Source organism: Centrocercus urophasianus, unplaced genomic scaffold (genome assembly GCF_019232065.1).
Source record: "Centrocercus urophasianus isolate 14NV4802_14NV808 unplaced genomic scaffold, USGS_Curo_1.0 seq_36, whole genome shotgun sequence".
In the NCBI taxonomy this organism is placed as follows: domain Eukaryota; kingdom Metazoa; phylum Chordata; class Aves; order Galliformes; family Phasianidae; genus Centrocercus; species Centrocercus urophasianus.
Genome location: NW_024884933.1, coordinates 5,349,096 through 5,369,323, shown reverse-complemented (window position 1 = coordinate 5,369,323; position 20,228 = coordinate 5,349,096). Strand labels below are relative to the sequence as shown.

The 20,228-nt window shown below is 39.4% G+C and overlaps 1 protein-coding gene across 4 annotated transcripts in view; it reads right to left on the bottom strand.

The window, feature by feature from the left end:
* PLCH2 (phospholipase C eta 2) overlaps nucleotides 1-20,228 on the bottom strand; it is a 79,249-nt gene that overhangs the window by 51,900 nt on the left and 7,121 nt on the right. For 3 of the 4 annotated variants that reach the window (XM_042831357.1, XM_042831356.1, XM_042831360.1), the window contains one exon: nucleotides 14,251-14,694. In XM_042831357.1, the coding sequence (XP_042687291.1) occupies nucleotides 14,251-14,362 (112 nt within the window). In that variant the 5' untranslated portion in view covers nucleotides 14,363-14,694. Of the gene's footprint in view, nucleotides 1-14,250; nucleotides 14,695-16,780; nucleotides 16,877-20,228 lie in introns of those variants that run through there. The other variant, XM_042831359.1, reaches the window with a different exon arrangement.

Genomic DNA, 20,228 nt, shown 5'->3' with positions numbered 1-20,228 from the left:
CTGCTGGTTTCTAACAGGTAAATATTCCTACCAGGAGCTGCTGCAGTTAATAACTGCTGTAATACACACGCACACACAGATACGGCCGTCACAGTACTAATTCTAATTCTGAAGAATTACATAAAGCAATGCTGATTTTAAATAAACATATTGCCATTAGAGCAGAATTTAAAATGACATTTGGTATTTGTTATTTATTAATAAAACCCAATCCTCTGTTAATACACAAAAAATATTACTTTCTTATCTCCAGAAGCAGAAATAATATCTTTATAAAACCAAGCTATATGAAGATTGCTCTTTGCAGGAACTCTTTTAAGTGGCAAGCAACATTCATATCAATTAAATGGTAAAATGCAGATCACAGCTTTCAAGCAAATTAAAACTGTATTAGCAGTAAATCACTTTTCAGCTCATTTCCCCAAGCAACAGTTCTGAGGGTCTGGCAGTTCTTGTCTGCATACTGTGCAGCACACGGCACGCAGCTCGGGCTTGTCTATGGTTCTTCAAGATGCTCCCTGTGGGGGTCAGCATCTGCCCGTGATGCCCATGCCCTCAAGGCTTTCTGGATAGAGAAAATGACAGCAACCCAGCCATACCCAGTCTGTGGCTCCCATCTTCAGGCCACCAGCAAAGGTCAGTTGCTGCTGTTACCCAATTCTCAAAGTGGTCAGAGCTGGTAAGGTCACTTCCCCCCAAGAGCCAGCCACACAGCGCATATCAGCCCTCCAAACCTTCACACTCTATTATCAGCCTCCTGAATTACTCAACCTGCTGAGAACTTAGTCACAAAACAATTCTGTCTGAGCCTTTTATCTTCATATCTGTTTAGAGGATGCATACATGTTGAAGGAAATATTTATTTCTTTGTATAGAGATATTCATTTCCTTGTATAAACTCGAGAAGATCTCAGAAGACAAAAGGAACTCTCTCTAAACTTGCTCCCAAGAGCCACTGACAGGGAAAAGTACTGAAAAATATTAATAACTTCATGCAGCAGCACAACAAACAGACGCTGCCGTGGAGTGTGGCATTTTATCATGTTGAATGACAGAATGAGAACATATTTTTTTCTCTCCAGAATTTGTGCACAGCCAACTTGTCCTGTAGCTTTGACCATGCAGCAGCAGCAGCTCTGAAAGGAAGAAACTTAACGTCCTCAATTTTGGTTTAAATGTGACTGCACTTAATGGTGCTCATCACAATGCGTAACACGTTAGGCAGAGTAACAGTGACCCACTGCTGCAGTGGGTTCTCAAAGGACAGTGAGCATCACTTCCAAACAGATCTCTAAAAATTTAGCAAACAGGGAGAATGCAGGATGCTGAGGCTGCTGAAGAGCACACAGAGGAAGAACATTCCAACAGTTCTTGCAGTAGCTGCAGACTTGGAAAAAACACAAAAACATGGAATCTGCTTTTGTCCTGATAACTTTGCATTAACCACACTGACCACCTCTACACTATGTATTAAAATACTGTTGTGTTGTAGATCCTTTTCAGAACAAAACAACTTTGCAGGGGTAAAATAAGTAAAAGAACAAGCACAACTAAGCCAGCTGAAGTCCCACTCCTCTCCCAGTTCTTTATCCAAAGAGCTATTCCAATGGAAGAATGAAGTATGAGGAGAATTAGGCTAGCTAAATAACTGTTTGCCATGTGTAAAACAGAAGGCAGCAATTTTATACCTTAAAGCATCATTAACATTCTGAAGCCTGTGAGATGCTCTCAACTAGTTTTATAGGCTGTACTGCAACTAACCCAAGTCAAACACATACTAGGAATAGTTTTACTCCTCATCTGCTTTACACGCAGTACTGCCACAAGCTTTCCTACAGCACCTTGTGGCAGCACAGCTTTCCCTGGCACCTCACACAAACCTACAACCACCCCACAGGCAAACATATTTTTTGTTCTATGAATGGGAATACGTAGAGTTTCCCATGGCACTTTCACAGCCTTTGGGTGAGGCTGGCCTTTTGAAGAGGATAAACCCTGTGGGTTGACTATAGCCTGCTTTGCATTCACAAACTTGACATAAAAGAATATCCTGGTAACAACATGAAGCAGCTGCTCTTGGTCTGAAATGTCCTATTAATTTGAATTTTAATTTGAAATGAAAAAACAAGAAAATCTAACTTTCTGTAACTTTTCATGTTTGGTGGAGCTTATAGATCCAATGTAGGTGGCTTCATTCAAGTATCCCTGGTCATCTCCAGTTTAGATTTTCACTACAAAACTCTGCTGCATGTTGGAACCACCTTCAGATTTCACTGAAGATGTCAACAAAAAGCAGTCTTTTCAAGTACATGAACTTCAGTACATTCTCACTAGAGATAGAAACATCTGCATAATCTCAAACCAAAACCCAACATGCAAAGAAGAGCATTCAACAGGCATTACTTCATGTCTCATCACATCCTAAGCATTGTGTTGTCTTACAGTTATCAGAGATGCTGCAAGTTTTAACGCCACACAGGAATTCAGTGCAAATAAGTCTCCAATATCCATATCTCTACATACACGACAGCTACACTGCACGCAGCAGCACTGTTCTCAGCACCCAACATGCCTGCTCTGTCATGTGCACCCCAGGGCCCAGTTCTGTTCACCAGGGAGCTGAGCACCCCTAAAGGTGACCAAAATCCTTTTCTTTTAAGAGCAGCCTGTGCTCCCAACAACCCAGCAAATTTAGTCTGCCCTCACCATCCACAGACCGTGGTTTGTTCCCTCTTGGTAATAAATTATTAACATCCCCCTATACACATCTGTTACTCAAATCACCAGCTAAATAATATATGAATAAATGAAGAGATTCCTCTTAAGGGAGAGAACTGTGGGGGACTAAACTTTGAATGATGTGCTACAGCAGCATGCATCAAAGCTTTACTATCAGGTTTGACCCCAGATGGCTTTTATTTTTTAAAAAGAGCTAGAACTAAACTTTTATGAACACAAATGGCTAAACAGCAGTTTGCCCAGGAAATTCATGGGGGAAATACAGAGCAAGAATGGAACCTTAAATTAAGTAAACGAGGAGAAGCAAAGGCCATCAAATGATCTTTTTTCTTTTCTTTTTTTCTTCTTCTTTTTTAATCATTCTTAGCTGTGGCTGAAGTCCACAAATGAATTGTTAATGCATTTCTGGTGAAAACTGACAATTCCCACTAACAAATCTGATGTTCTGGTTAAAATAACTGACGCAATTTGAAAAATACAAAGCCTGAAAATCAAACAAAAGTTGAAAAATGTTGTTGTTCAAGGAAGCTTCTGATTCCACCCTACTTTTCTATAATACTAAGGTTATTCTAAAGACACTGACAGTCCTTGACAGCATTCACCTAGTCAAACCAAACACACAACCATGCCTTGTAAAAGCCTAAACTTTGTCATTCCTAGTAGTGCGTTATGAGACATCATGCATTTATAAACATGTGCAAATAATTTAGTTTCTGTTATGCAGATCTCTTACTGCCACTTCAGGCAAGAAGAATCTGCATTAAAATATATCTGCAAATCTGTATTTCAAAACACTGCATTTGGAAAGTGCAGAAAGTGAACACTACACTGCATTCGTCTGCATCTTTACATAAGACAGCCCTGAGATATATCCCTGGAACAGTCAATTAAAGCTTGTTAGACCAACATTTGAATGAATCTGAAATGAACCAAAATTTCCCTAACAGATTAAAGGATGAAGAAAGTTCTTTATGTCATAAAGGGAAGGTAAGGGAAATTACTTCCATTCTTACACACCTTATATGATTACAGTAAAACAAATACCAGCTACATTGATTCCTTGGGCAGTCTCTGGTGCCTCATCAGATATTTATCTGATCACTGGAAAGCATGTTGAATTCCATACCAGCATTATACAGATAAGCAATTTTTCTTTCTTCTATGTAGGTAAGTCAATCCTGGCAGCAACTACTTTCAGTTTCACTCCACTGATGCATTAAGAGCTTCACTGCACTTACAGACCAGCAAGTCAGTCTAAGTCCACTTACTGTACTCATTATCTTCATTTTCTGTCCTTTTCTTGAGATGCACATTGTGTAAATCTCCTGACCTACGCCAAACAAGTTGAACTGTTACCTTTTAGAAGTTTGTGACAACAACCAGCACACCACAATTCCAAACTCCTCCAACTGGTGCAAACAGTCCTGTAGCAGAACACATGGAAAGGGCAGCTTTCTTCCTCTCAGAAATCTTCCCTGACAGAATTTCTACAAAGAAATCATTTCCTACTGGCAGTTACATGTATTGTACAAATTTGATAACCTCCTTTATCACACCGCATGGATGTTGCTGCAGAAATCCACGTGACTGTTCCATAAGAGTTGTATGGGATTTTGTTTTTTTTTGTTTTAACTTTTTATCATCCTCAGTCATTAAACGTGGCAAAACATAATGATGTAAGGATACTTCCACTGCAGCATTTCCCATGCACACAGTCCTTCTTCTGTCCATTTCCAGCACTCCCATGCCATCATACAATTCACTCAAACCTCTGACTTACAACTGGATCAGAATTTATTCGTTCCAATCCAAGAGGAAAATCCACATAGTTTGGATGTTACGTGAAATCAGTTAACAAGTTTCACTGAGAACTGAACACCAAACTGCACACAGCACAATTAGACAAGTTACCTGGACTCACTGTAGGAAATACAATCAGGGTTTAAACCAGATAGTAAAGAACCCAGCATAGACTTTGTGGAGATATTTATCAGCAAAATCACTGACACCAAAATCATATTTATGGACCATCATGGCTATGGTACATAGCACAAAGAATGCAGGCTTTATCCCTATCCTACTTGTCTGCAAGCTGCCTGTGGAATCTAACATCTGGTATTTGGACTGTCAACAAAACAACTCTCACTGGAGGATTAATTTTAAGAATTGCAATAACACCGTGGCAAATGGATGCTAGAAGAGTAGGAAATATTATATAAAGCCCACAGAGAGAAGAAAACACAAGAATAGAACAGTTGCTCTGGAAAAATGTCCCTAAGGTCACTTTTTGTGGACACAGAAAGAACACAGTGCTATAACCTGCAAAGCAGTAAGTGCATGTTCAGCAGAGCTTAGAATAAACTCCGATCTCCTCATTTGATATTTGCTGAGGACTTGGCATTGTACAGCACCTGAATGCCTGCAGGTGCTTTTAATAGTTAGATGTATTCCATGTGTTAGCTGTAATTTACTTGTCAGTCATTTACTTGACTAATTAACTACTTAAAATTGCTCATCACACACAATATCTGAAACGTTATAACCATCATTAAAGATGCGATAGAATTATCCTTAAGCAGAAGATAAAGAAACATCATCCTCTATGCAAATATACTTTGGCACAAAGCATACAATTGGAATATGCACATATAGAGCCACAAAAACACAACACCAGAGAGTAAATGTATGATTTAAATGGCTGATAGTGACATAAATGTACTATGTAAGCCAGGCAAAGATGAGCGACTATGCAATCAAAACTGATCAGCATAATCTACAAGAGCAAAACTACAGTATAATCACTGAGAGAATGCAGGTACATCAGAACTCTGTGTCAATTAGCATAAAGTTTTCTATTCCAGATAATGATTAATGACATTATGAAATGGTATGTAAAGTACCACGCACTGCACGGTGGCGCAGTCGCTCTAATTTAAAAGCCAACGTTCCTTCTGTCAGCACAGCCTGCAAGGTACCCTCCACCTCTGTCGCTAATGAAAGTGCTTTGTAGGTAAGCACATTTCACACAATTATGCATTGCTGTATCTTCAACATTACTGTTTCCCTCATACAACATTACTACTTCCCTCCAGTTCATATTTCACTTCCAGTAAGTGGAATGGATTTTCATTTACTTAAGTCTTCCTATTCATCAGGATACTATGGCCATAATTAATAAAACATGCCTACTTAGAGATAAAAGAGCTTTTGAGTGACAGTGTGATGATAAGATTTTAACAAAATATTATCCTCTTAACAGTCACTGGCAGCTAAATTAATAATTCTGGACAAGTGAGAAGAAGAGGAAGAGTAATCAGATGTTATAAGAGTACAACTAAAAAATAACCATGCCCAAAAGCACAAGTATAATTTATCCTCTAGCCAAAACAATCAGAGTATACAGTAAAAAGAATAAATCCACCTACTGTGCTTCTGTGCTGTGCTTCCTAAATCCATTGTCTTCTAGAGATATTTCTTTTTCCCAATTACCTCTAGTAGAATGCAAAAATACTCAGGATTTTCCCTCTGTCATGCTCCCTCTTCTGCAAGTCTCTCTGTTTGTGTGAGAAGGCAGTTTAAATTTCATCCCATTTGTTAGCTCAGCCACTGAGGAATCACTGTCACTTTTCGGATGCTACAAGCTACTTTGCTGTAGATAACACCCGAGGAAATGTGGGAGAGAGAATAAGATTTTATCTAAACTGTTTTTTCGCTGGAACAATTAACTCTTCATTGGCTGATATCTCCTTCCTTCAGCTGACACAGAAGTGTCAGCTCCTCCTTGGCAACTGGAAATTCTTCATGACAGCTGGTTAATGCTCACTCTCCTTCTTTTTAAGATTTTCAATGCTTTTCTCTTCCACTGCTTATCAAGGGACTGCAGTCAGACACCACCACAGCCATGACTGCTCACAGCCATTAGGTGTCCCTTTTCAATTAATCTGAAGTGACTAAGGATCACAAATTCCACAAACTTTCTAACTCTACTCTGATTCTTAGTCACTAAAAGCTAAAAATTCCAGAGATCTGTTGGAGAGATTTATTCTCCACAGACTCATGTTTGGTTACTCTTCAAGTAAAATTTATAACGCCTCTAATCGCAACAGCAAAAATAATTCAATGAAGTTATCTGCAACAAAATCAAATTTACTGTCTCCAGAAGAAAAAAAGCTGCTGCACTTGTCTACCACCTTTAACCTCAACTTTTTGAACAGCGAGAATCACTTCTGTTCCTTTGCTGTGAATTTACACTCATGAAAGAATGGAAGATTTTGCTCTCCATTTCTCAGTCACCCAGGATAGCAAGAATTGCAAGAACAAAAACACAAACACATTTGTTAGCAGCACCTCTCATCATTAAAGGTAACATTCATATTCTTCCGCAACAGCAGCTGTACCAGTTCCTCACAAAGCTGCCTTTCTCAAGAAGGTATCTTTTGCTATATTGGCTTGACATTCCTGAACCTTAAGCATTGAAAGAAACATGGCTCCGCACTGCTGCAAGTAAGACTCAGTTCACTAGCAATGCAGTTAAAGAACCCTGACAGCAACCAAACAAAGCAGTTCCTCACAGTTACCTACAGAAAACTACTGTGAGCTGCTTCAGAAGAAAATCAGCCAGAAAGTTTTCTTTCTCTCAAGAATCAAAGTATTTAACTCCAGATAAGATTCTGATATGAACGAAGATAAAAGAAAAATCCCTGGTTTTAGATGTAGGACATTTAAATATTTGAAGATGTAAGCAATATCTAAGGCCAGACAGGTTTCACATTATCACAAAGATAAGCATGGCTTGGATTTTAAAAAGCCAATTACCCAACTCTAAATGCAAATCAAAGGCAGGCAACATACCGTGTTTTTAGACACAGTGTCTAATACCAGTTTGGGTGTATCTGCATTCAGTGACTTTTAGAGGGATTAAATTTACCTCAGCTACCAGCAGATACAAATTATTCACTTGCAAGAAAATGTAGGAGGGAGAGATTTCATTTTCAGTGTTTACAAGAACAGCATCCTTTTGTGAGCTGCCTTGTTTGACAGATTTAATGGTCATATCTTGAGAACTTCCCACAGATAATACCAGTGTAAAGGAACACTGCATTTTTCCCCAACCTTCAACAAAAACACAACCTAAGATTTCATCCAAATGAATGAATATATTTTTCCCTCATAGCATTCATTATAAAGATTTGGGTTTTGATCGTTCCAGCTTTGCTCAATCCAGAACTCAGTTTACTCCCTCTAAACATACTGCACATATTCTAACCATCTGACTGAGTATTATTTCTATATTTCATGAGTTTTTAAGAATCCAACTATAAAGAAGTATAACGGCCCTGCTGCCATAAACTCACATCCACTAAAAACCTTTATTCTGCTCACAAGCTGTTCCCTAGGCCATAACCAGGGGGATGCTGAGTTAGCCTTTACAGCTTGCAAGTCTTTTGCAGTATCCTAAGCAGATAAGTGTAAATCTTGGAATAAAACCATACGTATGTAAGCATAAGCAACTTTCTAGTCAGGTAAACCATGCAACTCTTCCTTTACCTGCTAGTAGATAAGAAATTCTTGGAATCTGAAGTGCCTCAAAGCAAGGTAGGATTGGTTTCTTGTTTGGACAGCCATTTTTGCATTCTTCCTACTCACAAGCCACTAGTTTCACCATTGGAAACCTCATCTTACTAACCACAAAGAATTCACAACTATTACTTCCCATTTTACAACTTAAATATAAAAACTGAATCAACTTCTTCAGAAATAGAAAACATGGATAGTTTTACACCAGATCTGCAAGTTCCCAATCTTTGCTACTGTTGTTACTGAAGTATCAAGATCCTTGTACGCAAAAGAAAAATGGATTTCTTTTTCTTCCTTCTGTGACCATTTCAGGACTCAAAGAGATGTAAATATACTCATTAAAACTCCTGCTAAGGTGGCATACAATAACCACTATGTAATCAGAATGAAAGTTCTAACCGACAGCAGGCAAATAGTCTTACACAACTGCTCCTCAGAAGCTGTGTACATACAGGCACACACACACAGCATTCTTCTCTGATTTCTTTTTCACAGCAGTGCTGCTCATGTACAGTAGAAGAACCACATTTATGCATTTCCTGCCATTGTACAGTTAGTTAATAACTGAGCAGCAACCATGGAAATGGCATATATATCCTCTCATTCCAAAGCCTCTCTTTTTCCCTCTTTTGGACAGGTATAGTGCTCAAGACGCCAGCTTAGCAGGTGTATTTCCATCCAGGAGATGGCAATGATGATACACAGACAGCCCTATCAGCAGCACTTTCCTTGTAGGTTCTGATGTGTGTATTGAAACAGTCCTATTTACTCTCTTGAACTGTCCCATTTTCTCTACAGGCTTACAAAATATTTACATGCAACAAGAGATACTTAAGAGGGAGCGAGGAAGTGATAAAATCATTGAGGATGGAGATTTTGGACAGATAACTCGGTAACATTCAGGTGATCTACTTTTATGATCCACGCTCAACCATAAAGCCCTTTCTGAGCGCTAACATTTACATAAACATTTAACATGCTCATGGCTTTGCCTCAACAAACAATTCCACTTCTTCAACAAGTGACATCTATTAACATTTCAGTACTAGCTTGGATTAGACAACATTGTACTCTGCTAGCAAATTGTTCAGGTTCACATTCTAAGCCTAGGGTAAAGAGGCATTTAGTTGCTCTCCTAGTGCAAAAGTAGCTCTCCCCCTTTTACTACAGCTGAATGACTTCAGCAATGCCCAGCACAGAAAGGCAAGGCCAAGCCGCAATATTCCTACTGACAACGGAGAGCAAGCAAGAAACCAGACCTCTGCTTTATGTACCTTTATGGCTCCTGTTGCTATTTCTTCTGGTTTCACTTACCTGCACAAAGCTCACAAAGTAAGGCTGTTACCAGGTCAAAGGATGTCTGAATTGGAGACAGCAAACTGAAGCAAGCTCCATTGCAGGTGTCAAATTCAACAGTATTTAGACTCCTGCTGCCAACAAATTTCAGTGGGAATGTCTGTGCCTAAACAGAAGATAGGAGACGAACCACCTTTCTCCATCTTGGCACAGATTCTGAGCACTACACTGCAATACTCTAGTAAAGCAGGCAAGCAAAAACTCCAGTCAAAGAAGAGCAGGAAAGAAATTAATCGAGAAAGCTTGATAGATTCACCAATGATCCAATCAATAACTGTTTAGGATTCTAAGGCTTAAAAAGCTCATTTGATCGAAGCTAATATTCTTATGGAAATAAATATTGATTTCTCAAAGATAACAGAAAGGAGTATATGAAATGCACCTGCTGAAAGATGAAGCAACAATATTTAGTAATCGAAATGAAATGCAAAGACTTCATGCTGAGCCAAAAGTCTTCCTGGTACCTTCTGTCATGCATGATTAGCAAAACTGTCCTGCATCAGCTGCAGTAGTGGATGGATGGATAAAAGGAAGACCACCGCTGCCCTCTAGCGTTAAAGGACAGTCAAATATGACCTTCTGAAATGCCAAATGCCTGAGGAACAGAAGTTAGTGCCGTCAGTACGAGACCTCAGAGCACGTCCAGGATGATGAGCAAGGATTCAACTCGCACAGGGATAACTGCAGAAAGCAACCCGCCTGTTTTGTTGTGCAGGAGTAGCAGATCCCATTTACAATCAAAATAAGTTGCATGACAGAGGAGGAAGTGAAGTTGCCAAAAACAGTCAAACAATAAGTTAGTGACAGAATCAGAACTACCCTTAGATATCCTCACTCATGTCTTTGTTCCAACTGTCAATAGACTCATGATCACTTCAAATCAGTCAGCTGACACTGCACCAAAGGAGACAATAGTGAATTCTGCAAGCCTCACTTGTTCATTTGTGCCTCTGCAGCACAAAGCAGAGTAAATGGCAGCTTGCAGTAAGCATTACACTACAGTCTCCATTCAAGAAGGAAAAAAGAGTATTGAAAATCATTATTTGAGAAAACACTAATTCTTGGTGTTAGAATTTTCTAGTATCCACAGTTGTACCAAATCAAGGAGGAGACTGCCACATTTAAATTGGATCACTTGAAATGAACAGCATGTCTTTCCAGATGTTATATTCAAGCTGCATCAACAGAAAAGGAAAAAAATTTGTGGTCACTAACACAAGCAAAACTAGTTGAACGAAAGCATCAGTTCCTATTTCATTTTCAACTGACGGGCAATATCACAGCAATATATCTTTAATCAGAGCTACTCTCAAGCAGCTGACGCCAATTAATATAATCTCACTTTTGTCTGCTCAACTAAATTGATATGCTAGAGGTTTCTGGGGCAGAAGCACGTTAGAGCTGCATGTTAGAGCCACACGTTGAAGGCCATCTTAAGTACATCTCCAGGCTAATCTGATGTACTGTATACTGAGCAAACAGGATTTTGCGTGTCTGTGCACAGCACTCTTTCATCAGTTTAGAAGGAGAAATTGAGTCTAGACATGCAAGAACTTATTTTAAAAATAGGGGATTACTGAATTTTCCATGTATCTCCTTGATTTTGGAATTTCCCAATGCCGCTACAATCTTGAATCGCTATTATAAAGCAAAATTACATGCAAGTTAAATGCATTCCACTCAGATTTACTTTTTACACAGCAATCTTATTCCTCATCTATACACACCTACACAGGGAAGGAGAATTCTGATTCTAAAAGAAATAACAAGTTTTGAAAACTTCTTGTATCAACCGATAAGAAAAGTCAGAAAACCACAGATGAATGTCAGGAGTTTCAGGCTACCTGAGGTAAGTATTGTTCAGAAGTAGACTGCAGGTAGCTGTGATGCTATGGGATCAAGTTGTCAAATGAGGAGCCTTTACTTAACTGCATAGATTCATACCAAGTAGGGATGTAACTCTCCAGCCCTGTGCTTCCCAAATTTTCTTGGGGATACTCTCACTCAAATTAGAAAGCTGAAAGTGCCAACATTTGAAAGCATAAGCTTGATAAAGCTGAAATGTCATTTTTGAGAGCACAGGCTACTCAATCAAGACAACTAACAGCTGAAAAGTAGTAATATCACTTCTGCACTGTTTCTTTAGAATTTATTGTTACACTAAGGTGAAATAAGATAAAAGTTGTCACTGCAATATATGGCATTTAAACTGAGTCATACAAAGGGTTAATTGGAGAGATAAGAACAAACTCAAGTGGGTGTTCTGAACAAGTCTGCTATGGGATTCCTGAGCAGGAGCCCAGCTTTTGTTTGGGTTCAGACCCACTTGCACAGGAATGCTGGAAGGGCTGCACAGGCACAATAAAGACTTTCTCTCCCTCCAGCTATTTCTGCCATCTCTGTGCACTTTGTCCTACATACACACTCTGACAGAGCTTTACGTACAGAATTATATAAAGGACAGCTCTCGTTCAAGAGGCACTAAATTTCTTTTTAATACAGCAGCAATACAAATATATTCAACTCCATTAATGCTAGCAAAAGCTATAGATATCACTTTGAACAGCAAGCCAGCAGAAATCAATCTTGCAATTGCTAGAAATTTGGCCAGAATTATGAAAATAGTTCCTGTGAGCACCCAGCTAAAAAAAAAGTGTTATCTGCTTCATGACTGTTGGCAGTAGAAGGAAATATTTCAAGAAAATAAGTCCTGTGTTGAATACATTAACTTCTAATTAGAGTCTTGGGCTAAATCAACTGTCTTGTTTTCAATGCAACCAAACCCTCTTTCTCCCTCTTCAGATCCATCCTGTAGCACAAATTCATCTGCCACAGACATCAGTTACACAATTCCCTTCCTCCTACTCAATCTCCAATCAACACCTGATATGCAGAATCACATCTGTAATCTCCAGAGCTTCCTAAGATAAGAACTCATTCTCCTCTGAGCAAACTGTCAACACTTTTTCAAAAAAGACCAACAACCAACAATAGTTGTTCTTTGAGCTCTGCATCTTAGATTGGTTCAGACAGATTCATGGCACAGAGCCACAACCTGAGGCAGTATAAATCCCTCCTCCCCAAATCAACTTCAAGAAGGATTTTCCAGAAGCACTTGAATCAAGGAACAAAAGCTGCAATCAATTCTGACAGTCCAGTCCTATGATGCTAATTCACTTTTTAAAAATATCTAGCCCAAAATGTTTTGCTGTGAGAAAGAGCTTGGGTTCTCCTTGTTCTTCCTACAGCCTTCATAACTACATTCTACCACAATTCCTCCTTGTTTTCCCACAATTCAGAGATCCCCTTGGAATTCATCTGTTAAAAATTGAAGAGTAAGATATTTAGGAGCACCTGGTGCTGCTGAATAAAGGAGTCTGGTTGAAAGCCAAAAAAATCGCTGATAATCAACTCTACTGGTGTCACACACAGAAAAAAATACTGATGTGCTCTAAATGCAGTTACAGTGCTGCCATCATCTTCAAGAAAAATTACTTTGATAAGAGAAATATCCCCCCCCCCCCCAAAAAAAAAAAAGCTTCAGCATATCTAACTGCCCTTTAAAAGAAACACAGCACTCAGATACACGTATTTGCTCTAGCAAAGCTGCACAAGCTATGTTCTCAAGCTCTTGTAAGTTCCTTTCCCCTACAGTCTGTAAAGGCACCAACATCACAATACTCTGGTAAAGCCCCATCATCTGTCTTTTCAAAAGCAGATGAGCACATACATCCAAAGATGATTACTGATCTTTGAAAACATTAACCTTCATGTATTCAGCAAACCAGCATTTCAAACAATCCCTACCATAAGGGATCAGCTGAAGTTCCAAAGGAATCACATGCACATTTCTATAAAATGCCCATCCCACTGAAGTCACAAGTCTGACAGTGATTCAGAGGCACTTTGTTACTGACACAAGCCCACATTCTTTGAAGATCTGGTAAATAAGAGGACAACTCTCCTTCAAATCTACCCGTGAATTTTGCCACATCCCAGCTTATTGCTACATTATTATTATTTGCAGCCACAGAAGACAATGCCTTAAGATTCTAATCAGCACAGTAGGTGGAGGCATTATTTATATTTTATGTTAACTCTGGAATGGAAGCACTTGAATAGGTGGGAAAACTGACGTCTCAAAAACACTCTGATCATCTATTCAAGTACAAATGTCACCATTTACATGAAGATACAAGCCTGCTAGCATATCTTGGAGAATGCTGATAACAGTCAACCTGTTTGTTATCATGCAGTGAAAGGTTTCATAGCATAACTCGCAGTGCAGCAGGTACTTCTAGCCTTGTGCACACCACCAACTCCTGGACATTACAGGAACAGGTCAAACACAGGCCAGAGTACTGGCATCTCGTTTTTCTACACTTCAGTTAAGTTTTCATCATGCAAACTATACAACAAAATTTGAAATTCAGCCCCCTAATTTACAAGCACAATTCCCTCAAACAAATTACAGAAACTTAGCATTTCAATGTGAAATCTCAATACCATACAAGAAATTGGGAGTAAAGCAAACATTTTCAAATACCAAACTATTAGGTGAGACAAACTTTCACTTACCTACTGTGATGACGTTTGTAGAGAGGAAATGGAAACAGCTTTCATTATGGAGCATGAGTTCTTCTCTTTGTGTTAGATCTCCTGCCACAGATTTTGGAGAAGGCAGAGCCATCTCTAGCTTTCAGAGCAATCTAGCAACACTGCTTGCTCTTTCAGTTGAGTAATAAAAATCAGCAAAAAAAAAAAAAAAAAAATTTAGAGGATGTTGTTGGCTTATTCAAGAAATTACAGCATGTGCCTTCTGTGGAATTCCATTTTCAGGAGATTGTCCTGGTTTAACTCTGCAGACACGTATTCCACATGTTGAAGAGTAAAAAATACAGTGTCAGTGCAGACAGAGAATGACAACTGAGCTCAGCCCTGGTAGAATGGATGTGATGGTCCTTCCCAGCATGACACGAGTTCAGCAGTCAATCTTTCCAGGATCTCTAGCATGCCACAAACCTGGAGAAGACAAGATTTTTTAATAATGGAATTTGCTATAACTGTTCATTATACAAGATTTATTGCAGCAACGTAGTTGGATTACATATAATGGACCAACTTCAGCAGCTGTTTATCACCAGATAGCTTCTTGCACAAGAGAAGGTGCTGACACCTCTTTCCCTCACCCTGGTATTTTCTATAATCATAGAAAATTATGCTGTTGCAGTAGCTTCTCCAGAAATCAAACTACTCTGGGTTTCATTATGCATATATATATATTTACGTAAGTATAAGTACACACAATTTATACACACATAGTAAGACATTTTTCAGAATTATTTAACGTATCAATGAAATCCCCAAAGAGCAGCTGGGGATTTGATTGCTGGATATTCACTCAGTTCGGGTTTTTGCCCTGTACAGCTCTCTTCTCTTACACACTGTCAAATGCCTACATACTTGTACCTCTTCAGACGTTGCCTGGCATTGTCCTTCCTCTTCCCACCTCTCTCTTGCTCACTGGTTACAAAAGACTCACATTTTCAAAATTTTCTGGCAGGTAACTTCCTCTGAGAAAGGAGGTCAAGGGCTCTCTCCAAAAACAGCAATCACACAAGGCAGAAACCTGGGATCCTTCCTTATGCTGTTAACTATGAATCTATGGGTGTCTTCTTCAGAGCATAATTACAAGCTGAGCTCTGAAACATTGCCCAAACATGTTTTGTTGTGAAAGCACAGATCCAGTTTGACGTTATTTTAGAAGAGACAGGGCAATGAGGCATCATTATTAACTTAGAGTGTGTAGAAATTGGTGGAGGGGGAGCTATGTAGGAAAAGATGGTCACAGATGACCCTGCCAGATTGAAGTGCCTCTCCTTTTCTCTTTGGTCCCTCATTCAGCATCATTGGGAAGTCATTTCCTCTCTATGTTCATCTTTGCACCACGCCCCACCTTGTCCATTCTCTTGTCAGAAACTCCTCTTCCAGAGGTAATGTGGCAGTCAGTGAAGTGAGATCCATACACTGAGCCAAATGCATAACTACATATACAGAACAATAATGATTAGCAATGCTAACACTGTGAAAATCCATCATCGCTAAAACCACTTATTTCCACGTTTTAATGGACAGTATCTTGAAGAGCACCCTGTGATTCTGAAATAATTTGGGGCATATCAGCAGGTGAAATTTGTTTGGTAAAGAATGTTAGCTACAATCACAGCTGGAAACCAAAACACCAGCACTCATGTAGTGTTGGTCCTGCTTTAAGCAGAAGCCTGTCCTACCCCCTGAGGGCTTCTCAGGGCTGAATTATTCCAGGATCTGAAATTAATTTATTACTTGAAGTAGAAATGGCATATGACACATCATAGGAGTTAATGATCCTATAACCACAGGCCCTTATGGAGATAAAATTCAGGAGAAGTATTTTTTGTTAATGGCTTCTATAGGAACATCAAATATCCCAAAGCTAATAAGTTATCATACTCCTTTAATGGCACCATCTTATCTAGCACTGATGTCATTAAAGCACACAAATGTTGTAACAGTACAGCAGCTGTTCTCTGATAGTAAGCAAAGTTTAAGACTAAAACTTCACACTGTTACATTTGTGGCTGCTATTCCCACACCTTGCTTATGCTTTGCACCTATGCACATTTTTGCTGAAGACAGAGAATACACTGAGACAGAGCACAGACAGGGAAAGCTCTTAACGCACAATCCTGCCCTGTCCACTCCTACAGTTTCTCCTGTTACCTTCCAAAACAAAAGCTGAGTACAAGATCTTCCTTGCCTAACTGATCCATCCCACTCAATAAGTACCTTCAGAATTTCCTGAGCTTAACAAAACAAGCAAGAAAGGTACATTCACTACAGGGAAGAAGTTGAATAGCTAAAACAGGATGAATAAATGTAGACAAATATTCTGTATGCTTCCTTTCATTCCACTCGCCCTTGGATCTACGGTGAGTTAGAAAAGTCCTAACTTCAGTCTTTTGAACTTTAGGATAAAAGCAAAACCAGAAATCAGAAGGTAACTCAAGAGTTAAATCAGCAGGGGTCATACCAAGTATCCACGGAAAAAAGCCCAAAGAGCACTCACCTGCATTTCTGAAGTTACTCCACTGCATACACAGCAAGTACTTCTAGGTGAAGGTGACAGACACTTCCTCACAGCAAGTATCTGCTTCGGCAACTTGGGCACATTTTCCTCCTAACTACTATTCTGTATCCACCAGGAACGAAGTGTCCATCCTGGTACATCTGCATCACACGTCTAAACTTGAGACTAATCAAGGAAGCCACAGCAGGGCACGTGAAACTGTTTCAACACTGAGACAAGACCTATCCACTTCCTGTTCAGAAATTTGGACTGTTTGGTGGTTACATTGTCAGGCTCCTTCACCTCTTTCCCTCAGGGGTTATTTCAGAGGTCCTTCCTTTGTAGGAAGTTCAATCACTGTGACTCACTATATACCAAAAAACATCCATGAGAGTGAGGAAGACTTCACAGGAACAGATCTTTCTGCTGGTACGTACTGGCATCATTTCAGTGAAAGCAATCAAGCCACAATACGTTACATGAGGACGTGGCTCACTGAATATTTTGATGCCGAATCATGTCAAATTCATATCCTTTATTCTCTCCTGATCTGAAAGTGAAACTACTGTGAGTCACCTGATCATAAAATGCTTTTTCTGCAAAAGATGCTCATTCTCCACTCCATTACACACTTTAGAGCTTCTCCACGTCCTCAGAAATTCACCACTAACAACGCTTCAGAATACCTGGTTTGATTTTGGTTTTGTATTTGAGTTTTGTTCTGAATTTTTTTTTTCCTCTAAAGAAAAAGCCAAACCCAGCCCCAAAATAGCAAGCTGTATTTCCCTATAAGTCCAAGGCAGCCAACAGAAAAGCATACAACTCATCCTTAAAAATAATACAACAGGAAATTGGCATCTCAAAGCAAGAGTCAGTGGACGGATTCCATAGGAAGGTAAATGAAAGACTCAGCTTTGCCGGAAAATTTCTTGTGATAATTACATGATGAAAAACACTGGTGACATTCACTGAGGATACTTCATCTCTGTTATGCCAGCAAAAACTCTGGTCTCCAAGACCAGCACAGTTCATTGACAAAAGCCACAAAACGCACAAAGAGCCACGCTGTACGTGGGGAGACTGCATGAAGAAGACCAACTTAGGGCTCATTTAGAGAACCATTCTCTAAGTCAGATTTAATTGTGTCAGATTCCTTGTTCCCTTCAACGACAGGACCTCAGGACAGATATCACCCTGAGACAGAACACCCTGCATACAATGCGATCAACCCTTTAGCCAGCTTACATCAATGTAGTATTTAAAGTTTAATCCCAATAGACGTACTTTGGTGCTCAGAAAAGTATCACACCACACCAACTAGAACTCAGAAGAGCTCTAACATCTTCCCAGAACAAATTCAACAATACTGAAGATGAAACAGAAAAACTAAGCCATCACTTCAAACTCCAGAGTTTGATCAGGAAGCAGAACAAAATATCTCACAATCTTATCAAACGGGGGGGGAAAAATAAAACATTAAAATCTGAGACTTGGAGTTTGCTTTTACACTCTACTGCAGTTCCACTATGACATGCTGTGCATTTTAAAGAATGTAACTTCATTCACTGAGCAATTCCATGAGAGATAACTCGCACGCCCAGGCAAGTTCCTTCACATCCAAAGCAACTGCAAAAGGAAAGAAGTCTGTTTCAGCCCTATGGAACAAGGGGGTAAGCCCACACCTTAGGGTGTGATACAGCATTCTTTTTCGCAAGGGACAGAGAAAGCAGAGAACAGAGCAAACTGGCACAAGACACAAAGCCCTCTGGCAAAAAATAAAGCAGTTAAAAATGTAAGAGGGAGCAGAGAAAAGGCAATCTAGAAAAAGGGAAACGGCAGTATTTTCCTGGCATCTTGATGAACTCACCTTATACCCAAAACACAGTCATTCCACTTAAAAGGAACACTTAACATTTGTCAGCTTTTTTTTTTTCCCTCTCCTTAAAGCTTGAATTACAGGAGCACATGCAGAAGAGCCCTGCGTTTTTGCCAAATGATGTAGCTGGATATTCCTTGTGCAAGTAAGGAAACCTATTCTTAAACCCAAAAAATATTTATCCCAGGTTTATACCGACTTTGTCATATGATTACTGCATTTACTTTACAAAGCTGAACTTAAAATTGCAACAATTTCTCTAAGCTATGTAGGGGATAGACTTATTTGTGATCTTTCCTATTTATTTAGAGCTGTCAAAAAAACCCCAACTATTTCACAATCTTTACTTGCTGCTAGCCAGTTCCCAAACCTACCTGAAATGACAAAGGAAACAGCACAAGGCACCCTACCATGTGCTAAGGAGAAATTTGCATCTCTTGTCAGTATGGAAAAGCTGATTTTTTTTATTAGAACACAAAAGAGAACTCAATTATCTATATCTCATCCAATAGCTTGGCTCAGAAGTACTTTGGAAGTTTCACACTACATATCACAAAACAAACAAACAAACAAACCCAGAGAGGAATAGGGAGAGGAAGATTCCTGTTAGGAGACAGGCAGGAAGCTACTGCTGGGAAGAACAAGCTTTTGTTGCACATGGGAATTTGTGAGTCATATTAAAAGAGGAGAAACAGATTATGGGCTCTGATGCCATTTATGTTCAAGAGATTTATAATACTGATAACAGTAACGCTCCTGGTTACGTTAGCAGTCTTGGTAACTCTGTAGAAGCCCTACAATTTTTTATTTTTGCAACCTCATCCAAAGAGAAAGGAGTTTCTTTAAAGAACAGCACACAGCTTTTATTCGAGTTGCTTTATGTCTGTACCCCAGTTTATTGCTGTACTAATCAATCACTTGGATATTAAGGAATAACTTGAGCTGGAGGAGGCAGAGAGAAGGCAGCAGTAACTGATGTGTATTTAAGCGCCTTGAATGACAAATTGGGTCAGCACTGAATTCTCAGGATTGACAATTCAAAATTCATTTCCAATAACTACTCCTAGAACAGTGCTGGCAAAACACCGCCCTGATGCATTTTCCTAATGCCACTGCCCATAAAGATCATCTTTCATCTTATGAAAGCCTGGTAAGTGGTTATTTTTATCAGCCTGGGTGAAGTGTTTCATCAGGTTTGCACAGTTGACAACATTTTCATTCACCACGTTAAGGAACCTGAGCAGAATCAAAAGTATGGTCTCTTTTCAAGCAGGTCTTTCTTTGCACCACCCACTAAAGAACAGAAATTGAGATGGTGAAGTGACTGCTGTATTTGTAAACATATGCAAACAAGAAAAGCATGCTCATACTTGGACGCTTAAAGGGAAGCCTTTTTTTCCCACCAAACATCCAAATTCATTTCTTTAATAAATTTATTTCATTCTTCATTATGACGAAGGAGTCCAGGAACCCCTCAATCCATTCCCAACCCTCCATTTCGAGAAACAGCAGCAACAAGAACAAACAGTGACTAATGAAGTGCCATGAGGCAGCATGCCTTTAGCATCCAAT